Source organism: Limanda limanda, chromosome 12 (genome assembly GCF_963576545.1).
Source record: "Limanda limanda chromosome 12, fLimLim1.1, whole genome shotgun sequence".
NCBI classification, from domain to species: Eukaryota; Metazoa; Chordata; class Actinopteri; order Pleuronectiformes; family Pleuronectidae; genus Limanda; species Limanda limanda.
Window position 1 is genome coordinate 17,273,403 of NC_083647.1, and position 9,985 is coordinate 17,283,387.

The 9,985-nt window shown below is 39.2% G+C and overlaps 2 protein-coding genes across 2 annotated transcripts; both read left to right on the forward strand.

Annotated features, from left to right (window-relative positions):
* Window positions 1-355: 355 nt before the first annotated feature.
* bdkrb1 (bradykinin receptor B1) lies at window positions 356-1,610 on the forward strand. Its single transcript, XM_061083440.1, has one exon. It carries the CDS (start codon window positions 356-358, stop codon window positions 1,451-1,453), a length of 1,098 nt encoding a protein of 365 aa, XP_060939423.1. The 3' UTR covers window positions 1,454-1,610.
* Window positions 1,611-7,864: 6,254 nt separating this feature from the next.
* On the forward strand, window positions 7,865-9,539 carry LOC133014937 (psychosine receptor-like). The gene is made up of 2 exons (XM_061082151.1): window positions 7,865-7,874; window positions 8,566-9,539. The coding sequence occupies exons 1-2, from the start codon at window positions 7,865-7,867 to the stop codon at window positions 9,537-9,539; spliced, it is 984 nt and encodes a 327-aa protein (XP_060938134.1).
* The last annotated feature ends 446 nt before the right edge of the window (window positions 9,540-9,985 follow it).

Consider the following 9,985-nt stretch of genomic DNA (forward strand, 5'->3'; position numbering starts at 1 on the left):
CTCGGAGCACATCTCCCTTCTGACTTGCCGTATACTTTCACCAGGGGCTCAGTGTACACAGATGTTCCAGACGTGTCTCTTGACTTAAGCCTTTGGGAATATTTTCAGGAAACACACGGTAAGGACTTCTCAATGTCTGTCCTTTCTTTCTAAAGGGTCTCTTTGAAATTTAGTTAGTTGTTTAGCAATTAAATTGTAGATAATTTGAAGGTTAAGGTGTCGCATGAAAACATTAAACAACGTAGAAGTTCCAGACATGCAGCGAAAGAAATAGGTAAGACAGCAGTTTTCTGTGTGTCTTCTGAATCCAACTATAGCATTTTAATGATGAGTTCTGAATTTTGTTTCCAAGCCCATGGAGCCAATGAAGCTTACTTCTGTGGCGGCAATTTGGTCTGAATACAGCACCACGTCCCTGCCAGTGGGTCCATCAGAGTCTCCAACCTCGGAAGAGTGGGAGGTTGTCCGGACTGTCGTTCCCCCCTACATCTTCATCCTGTGCCTGATAGGTCTTCTCTTTAACGGCTTTGTCCTGGCAGTGTTTGTAGCCCAAAGGGATCGACTGACTGTAGCAGAGATCTATCTGGGCAACCTGGCACTGGCCGACTTCATTCTGCTCTGTGGCCTTCCTTTCTGGGCAATAAACATACTCAACGGCTATAACTGGCCGTATGGAGACACCTTATGCAAGCTGGTCAACTCCATCATCATCATCAATTTCTACACCAGCATCTACACCATGGTCATGATTAGCATTGACCGCTACCTAGCCCTCGTACAGACAATGAAGGCCAGGTGGCTGAGACGGACACGTTATGCCAAGGTGGCCTGCCTCATCCTGTGGATATTAGGACTTCTACTGAGTACTCCGACCATGATTCACAGAAAGGTAAAATTCATCGAGGACTTCCAGACAACGTCCTGTGTACTGGATTACTCCCATGATATCTCTTGGAAGTTTGCTCATCAGATCCTGATGAACATTGTTGGCTTTGCCCTGCCTGTTCTGATCATTGTGTTCAGCAGTGGAAACATCATCAATGCTTTAGCTCAGAGGAGGGAGAGTGTAGGTTTTCATGACGCTGTTGATAAAAAGGCCACAGTACTTGTGTATTCTGTCACACTGCTCTTCTTACTTTGTTGGGGCCCCTTCCAGATAATCACCCTCCTCGACACCCTGTGTGACTTCCAGGTGTTGGACGAGGCGCTGTGGTTTCACACTCTCGATATAGGAGGTCAGGTTTCAGTGTATCTGGCCTTTCTCAACAGTGCCCTCAACCCACTGCTGTATGTGTTCTCAGGGCAGTACTTTAGGAGGAAAGTTATCGCCATCTACAGGAGGAGAAGGCATCGTCACAGAGGATCAGATCAGACCACGTATCAACGCTCTGTTGTGTCCACTTACATTAACAGAGCGGAGCAAATTAAGCCTGTGGTAATTTTCCATAAATAAGATCAGATGTGATCCTTACCTATGCTGCTAATGGGTGAAATGATACAACAGACATGATATGACTCATATTCATTGATACTTATGATAATGTGGGTAAAGAGCATTATCAAGGGATATTTAATACTGTGCTTTTATGTACACAATAATGGATGTAATATGTAGGGGAAATGACTTGTGTATTTTAATGAGAAACCCAAAACTTTATTTATTTTAAATACTATTTAAATTCGTCTTTTGCCACACAGTAGGCTCATATAGAAGAATGTTCAACCATGTACTTTGTGTACTATTGAATTCTCAATTCACCTGATACTGTGGAATGAAAGTTTACTGCAGTTTCTCTTGACAGTATCTTCATTCATCACTTGATTTTTGTGTATTACTGGAGAACTTTCTATAAGCAACTCAAGGGAATACACAATCTTCCTTAATGAATATAAATACTGATTTTGAAAGCACAAAGTAAGGCATACAGGGACCTGTTCTTAAAAACAACTGACCTAATTAATGAATTTATCTATTCACGTTGACTTCTTCAGATATGAGGTGATGACTTTTACGCAGACGACAGCAACTTCATATTTGGTTTGCAGGAATAATAGAAGCATTTTTGATTATTTCATGGATATCATGATATTCTTAATAATCTGATAACATCACTTTGATCACATGTAGCCTATCTACTACTATAACTACAGGTTACATTTAGGTAAATCCAGTCCAGGAGAACCTGTCCCTTTTGATTCAGGAGTTTACAGTAGCAGCTTTGTGACTCAGAGGAAGTTTTCCTACTGAGCTTGTTCACTTTCTCTTTTAAAACTTGCCTGTAATGAATCATAACTATCACCATTGTGGTGCTTTTCCAAATATTCTATGGCAAGCATCCATGGATTATTAAAGGAAAGTTGGACAGGCGCAGCAACATTAACTAAGGGCACAAGGTTTGGCCAACAATCAATTTCACCAAGTCAGTGGGTGCAAAACATTTGTATGATTATAATCACCAGAAAAAGACTCTTGTCCTTGGAGATTCACTGACTATCATCAAGCCCGACCCAGATATCTCCACGTCATTAGAGAACACTGACTGCAATTCTGTCATCATTAGCTATTTTGAGATACGCTCATGTTAGTGTAGATAAAATTGTATGTGTGTGTGTGTGTTACCATACCAGCATGTTAAAATTGGTGCTATAATGACAAAATTATTAAATTGGCTGTTCTCTCTCTCTCTTTTTAGCTAAACTAGAAACAAATGATGCCAAACAAACATTTTACAGCAAACGTTTTAGGATTAGGCCTGTCATGTTTAAAATGAATTGTTTAGCCCTTGTTTTCATACTAACAAATTGGATTAACAAAATAAAAGATAATCTACAGTATCCTTGTGTATCTCTGTTAAGCCTGTTGTATGTTCCTGTTTGTCTGTTGTATGATCCGACCTGACATCCAGTTATTTCATGTCATTAATCTACTGTGAGGCCTTGTTTTGACCTGGTTTAACTTTGTTTATCCCCACTCACTGCTGTGATCACGTCATTTCCCCGCCGTATTACGACTTTATATCCCTGCGACATTCTTGGAAAAGAACAAATTTATTTCACAGAGGGAGGGTCCATGTTTTATGTTGTTGCCGCATCTTTCATTCAGGAATTTAAAGGGAGGTTACTTTGAGTTGTGGGAGTTGTGTCAGTATTTTAATTCCATGTGTTGTCAGCATAGATTAGTTGAAAATGATTTTTGCCCATTTCACTGTTCTCCCTAAACCCTGAAACTGGAGAAGCTAAATATATTTCAGCTTTTTAAAAATTTTAATTCAATGCACACCCAAGTTTTTCCACAATCTTCTGTGAAAAAGATATTTGGTCTTTGTTGTCTGTGCCAGCAATAACTCCACTGCTTGCATTCGTTCAACATGCAGGTGCACAGACATGAATCCCATCAATCAGCGCTTCCTTAACGAGATGTTAGCCCACCCTCTACCTCAGGTTCATTTTCACACGTTCCACTAGTTCAGATTTGAGTCCCTGCAAAGTGAATGAGGAGATATTTATTCCAGACAGGAAGTAAGTCCATCGTGCCACATTCTTTACTTAAATGAAGAATTTGAGATGTTTGTGTGACCACGGCTAGAAACTGGTCAGTGGGTTTAATTTCCTCCAGAGCACGTACACCAGCAATTTCTGCCCTCACCAAGTGGTAATGACAGCTGCTATAACCTTCTGTTGTTAAATTTAGTGGATCTGAACTTCTTGTCCATTTACTTTTTCAGCTAAAAATCTTTGGAAAACATTAATATTTCAGTTTGTGCCCTTTTTGCAAGAACTGTCACTAATGTTAGTAACAAGGAATTATTGTTGCATTTTCATGGGTTCATTTTAGAAAAATATTTTAGTGCGTTTTATAGAAGAATTATTTTTCATTGGGAAATCCATACATATATATTTTTGCTGCCTACACGTGTAGTTTAATTAACCATCTTTAAAATGATTGTCTTAATGTCATCCCTCCAGGTTTTTCATCATATACGTTTGATGGCCTGACTATGAAACACGTATTAAATCATATTCTACCTGGTATTAAAAAGGTCTTAAAAAGTCCACAATTTAATTAAGTGAACCCTGAACCTCTGTCTCATCACTTTTGTTACAGTCTAATAAAGGCAGAATGACCCCTCCCATTCCTCCCATTCCCTGCTTATTAAGCCTGATAGCTGCTCCTGTGTCAGTGAGTCTTGTTTCCCAGCAGAGAATGTCAAAACAAATCAAACTGCATTTAAAATGAATCTCTAATGAAGAGGCCCCCTCAGATAAAAGTCTACATATAGGCCCACAGCTAAGAAGTATGCTTTGAATATCGTGATTAAATCAGTTATTGCAAACGAGATGGAGTTTATCTTGGCTTGTGGCAAGAAGCTTGAAGCCAGGAGAATGTGTCCAACACGATCCAACGATATTAATGAGGTTTAGTACTATGCCAGGGGAACGATCTATAGTGAAAGGACTGTATTTGTATTGCACTCACAGCTCTTTAAAGTACAAAGCCATATCCAGAAATCAGTAAGCCTTTATTGTCATTGTGAGTGCTCTGTATAATCATATTTGGACAGACATATTTATAGAGCGTTATGCCAGCACAGCCACCAGAGGCCATTTGGTTAGTATCTTGGCCAAGGACACTTTGGAATACACACTGGAGGAGCTGGGACTCAAACCATCTACCCTCTGATTAGTGGATCACCTGCTCTTCCCCCAGAGCCACAGCCGCCCCAGTCAGTGGAGAACTCTTTTAATGCTCTTGGGCTCGGAGGTGAGTTTATTTGTTTCAACCCATCATAGAATAGTATCACTCTCAACTTAGTGTAGTAAGGCTGAACCTTGTTTTTCCTGAAGAGAACATCTCCTGGTAACAAACTGTATTTGTTGAAATGTGTCAAATGTGTCAAAACTACATATTTCTGCTGAAATATTCAACTGACTTCCAGGGTTACACATGTTCAAACTATCCCTCTTGTAAAAAAGCAGAAAAATGAGACTTTGAGATAATCAAATCATTTATTTATTAGAGCAGACTCGGTGTTGCACAGATCGGAGCGGGCAGATATCTAAGACTGAATAAGACTTTATATTTGGTTTGCAGGGATGAAAGTAATTTTTAGGAAATAAAAAAAACACCAGGCCTCAACAATGATAAAAAAGGCTTTTTAATATAAACAAGAACAGGATCATCCTTCGACTTCTACTAATTTCTGTGCCTGACATTTCTTTTCTCTTGATGAAACCAATCTGAACAAACACAATCCTTCTCTGCACCACGATCACACCGAATAACATGATGTTCGGAAGTTCCTGGAAACCTCATTCCAGTATATTATGATGACTAACTGTCCGTCACTGGTTTGTTCCAGTACTACAATGTACTGTACAATGTAAAAGGAAAGCTGTTTAAATGTTATGGTATTCATCATCATTGTGTTTTGGTGCTTTAAATTAAGTCTGAGCCACTTTTTCTGCAGATGTTTAAGTCATAAAAATATAGAGATTTTAAAGGACCATAAGACAAATCTAGGTGGGTCATTAGATGATCAATCAAATATAATTCTGAATGCTAAGATTGATTTTACAATCAAAGTTGGGAGATTTAGCTTTCTACACAAGTCGAGCAGAGTAGACTTTTAAATTTGGTGCTACACAACTTTCAGAATTTTTGACATTTTTTGAATTTCCCACCAAGAGCTATTTGCATCACTAAACTCAAATCTGAGGTCAACACAGCACAGAGCTTTTTGTTGCTTTTTACATCCGTCATCATCATCATGTAAGGATGGACTCAGCACTGCTAAACCCAATAAACTGGACAATATCTACCTCCGGCATCATGGATCAGCACATGTATTGGCTTCCTAGTTTATTTTCTTCATTGTAAGCTTTAGGGACTGCAATCCGCGCACTTGACCACAGAGAGGCGCTGCAAGCTTTCTCCTCACGTTGCTTGATGAAGGAGCAAAGGCTCAAGCGGATCTGCCTGGGTTTATTGGTACCTGTCTATATCTGAGCTTTTTGCTCTGAGCAACCAAAGAGCAGGGAAGAAAGACATCTGTTGTTCCTGCTTCTAATCAAACACTAGATTGTAGTATAAAGACTGTTGTGCGTTGTGCACAGGGCCACACTGGAGCCCTGCAGCCTGCACCTGGGCCACAAGGCTCAAAGATCCATAAATGGTCACAGTTGCCAACAAACCATAAACCATGCAGAGGATCGTATGATATAGTGTTTAATCAGTGGGAGTGTTTAGAAAGAGATTATGAAAGCTCGTGAGAAAAGCAGGGGAGTTTTTATGTGGTGGAGGGAATAATTGTAGAGTTCAGTCAGTTTTCTGACAACTGAATTGTTTGTAGGTTTTGTTTTTACACAGTAATTGCAAAAGAAAATAAAAGCTAAAGTATTATTTGATTTTGAGTGTGATATAATAGGTGTGGAGGAAACTAAACATTGATATACTCACAGTGTTGACATTTTATTGGATAATATAAACTCTACAATGTTTGCACTTATTTGTGAATAGATTTTTTCTTATTTACATTGAATCACAGAATCGTTCTGACTGTCCTGGTCCATTACTGCATTAAAGGCTATTCTTGAATCTTTTTAAATACAATTCTGACATGCTCTTTATGTACATTGAAATGGTTATTGGTCCTTTAAGTGCACTCTGGGATTCAATGTAGAGTGTATACTGAGCCATAGCTACAGTATACAAACACAAAGAAGGTATTTGATACAAAACATTGAAGATCTCATATTGACTTTATACTGAGAGTATATTTGCTTCATTATTTACTTATTGCTTTGATTAACACTCAATCTCTCTGATGAGGAACGTCGATTGTGGACAGTCATAATTGACATTGTTTGTTAAATGCCTTTTTCCCTCACACAGTCATCCTATTGAATAATTTTCTTTATATATTGAGCTATGCATTGATTCACACACTGTGTAGGTATTTGTATTGGTATGTAGATAACAATTTAAATGTTCTCTTCTATTTTTTCTTCCTTTCTATTTGTTAGAAAAACCAATACAAATTGTATTTTTACACAATTGGTTTAACAAGGGAGAATATGAGTGTAGTTTTTAAGACAGACTCATTACAAAATGTTCTGTAAGAGCCCATAGTTATAACACACATAACAACCAGCTGTAGCAACATAACTATGCTAATGGAAAAACTTCCGTTATCAGGCAATAACCAACATCACCCTCTCTTTATTGACTCAACAAACATAAAGACGAGCGGCCTCGTATAGACTCAAATTAAATCTCCCATGTGGTCCCAAAGCAGTTTGTTCTGTCATGGCCTATCACCTAGTAAATGACACCCGGTAGTCAGGGGGGATGAGGAGGCGGTCTCAGACTCTTCCTGTTTCTTTGAAACATCTGATTAGGCTGAAGAAGTCAAGACAACTGAATATCTCCATCGGTGTTCATGTTTCCATTTTGTTGATGAACTTTTTTGAACAGAATCTGGAAAAGAAACCTCGGCTGAAACCACAGTGAGTTGAACTTTATGATTTATTTGTTCCTAAATTTGAATTAAGTCCATGCTCTTCCTTGTAAGAACTTTATAAAGTACTTGTGTTGATGGATGATGCTTAAAGTTTAGTTAAATACGTAGGTTGACATTTTAGACATTGACTGAAATAAACTAAATGAGTGGAAACAAATCTCAAAACTTTATGAGAATGTTGAACTGTAATTGTCATCCATTAGATCAAATGAACTTTCACTTTCCTTCATTCACAGGGACACAATTTTCTTATAAAAATCAAGCCAGCAGAGGTTTAAATATATATATTAAATAACTTTTAAACACTGCAAGCTCCAGATTCACTGGATACTACATTTCCTATGATGCATCCAGGTCAAAGCTTCTATCGAATAAATGATTGTTTCTGTTTTCAAATGGAAGAGCGAGACTGACGAACTGTTGGGTCAATACGTTTGTCAATAGTAACTTATTGCAGATATATTGGTTCTGTTATGTATGTCAGCTTATAAGTCACAAAATACAAACACAGAAATGCTGAACTTCCAGTAGTAAAATATTCCGTTCATGATCACGATTGTTTGCTTAAATTGATAATTTAGTTGGTCAATATAAGTCAGTATTTTGAAAATATCAATTGCAGTATTTAACTAGAATCTGAAACTAGTCAATTCAATCAATCTGCACCAAATTACATAGATAAACGTGTCCGAGGTTTTCAATAAGGTCCATGAAATATTCCCTATGAAATCGAAGAAAAGTAAAAAAATAAATAAAAAAATTATCTCACTATGTTAAAGAAAGTTAAATACAATTCCTGAATTCAGCTGCACCTAAATTGAATGGGGTTTTTTTTTTCTGATGCCTACCATATCCTTCCACCAAGTTTCATGGAAATCTGCTCAGTAGTGTTTGTGAGATCTTGCTCACAAACAATCAAACCAACCAATTAACCTAAAAAAGTGTACAAATTGGTGCGATAGCCCTTTTATCTTAAAATGTTACATATTCAACTCCACTGCTGTAGCTCTGTCTCATTTCGCTCTTTGTTTCTCCACAAGGTGAGAACGTATAAACCTTACATCTGTAATGGACAACTTCACCCTGGTCGCCAATCACTCAGACTGTGCCTTGCCCGACACCCAATTCGGGAGGAGGTCTTTCCTATTTTTCTACATTGCCATCATCATCTCCGCAATCCCGTCCAACGCCTTCTCCCTCTACGTGTCATGGCAGCACATTAGACAGAAGAATGAGTTCGGTGTGTACCTGTTCAACCTGGCCCTGAGTGACCTGACCTTCACTGTGGGTTTGTCTCTGTGGCTGGACTTCCTGTGGCAGGGGGTCTGGGCCCACGGGGGTTATGTGTGTTTGCTCTCCGTCTACTCTCTCTTCACCAACTTCTACACCAGCGACGCTTTCCTCTGCTGCGTCGCCATCGACCGCTACCTGGCAGTGGTCCACCCGCTAAAGTTTGCCTCCTTGAGGAAAGTGGGCTCTGCAGCAGCGGTGAGCGTTGCCATTTGGGTGCTGGTGATCTGTTTCAATGCCGCCACCATCACGTTGGAGGACTCGTACCTGCAAAACAACGAGTCTTCCGTGTGCTTTGACGTCTTCCTCCTGCCCTCAGAGAATATGGCTCGCCCAAACTTGCTGCGCTTCTGCCTGGGGTTTGTAGTTCCTGTTCTCCTGGTGGTGTTTTCCACCTGGGGCATCTGCACGGCAGTGAAGTCCAACAAGGCCACAGAGGAACAGGAGCGTAAACGGATTTCCCGGCTGCTGACAGTGGTTCTACTCTGCCTCTTGTTCTGCTTTGGACCCATCCACATCATGATGCTGCTCCGAGCGCTGGTGTATCACTGCTCTTATGTTGCCTGGTTCATCTATCCCTACAAAATTAGCCTTGCCATCTCCACCCTCAACTGCCTGGCAGACCCACTGCTCTACTGCTTCATCACGAGAACAGGACAGAAGAACGTTAATCAGGTCGTGCTCTTCTTCCAGGGAAAGAAGAGAAGCAAACATGAGGGTGTAGTGTAGAGTTGATGCAGGATAGACCATGATAATAATGAGACATCTAGTTGCAGAAGCTAAGAATAGAGATGTAAAGTAATAAAGATATTGTGTCTACTCTTCATCAAAAAACAGGATTTTATAGTTAAAACTCAAGCAGGTGAGTCTGAAAATTAATTTCCTTCTGATGAAAAGGTGGAGTTTTTAACAACCACAACTCAAACAGGAGTAAATGGTGATTTGTTGGATATTTTGTTATATGTAATTATTGATGATAATATCCTACTGTCACAGTTATCTTTATTATTGCTGCTATTGTTGCTCTTATAGGTGCCGCCGGCGTGGACGTCACCATTATAATCATTTTGATTATAGAGATTATCTTAGTATTTATGGTTGTGTACACAGTGATGTCGAGCTAATTTAAAAATGGACGTCACAAGTAAAGTGTTTGGTTATTTATGTACGTGTTT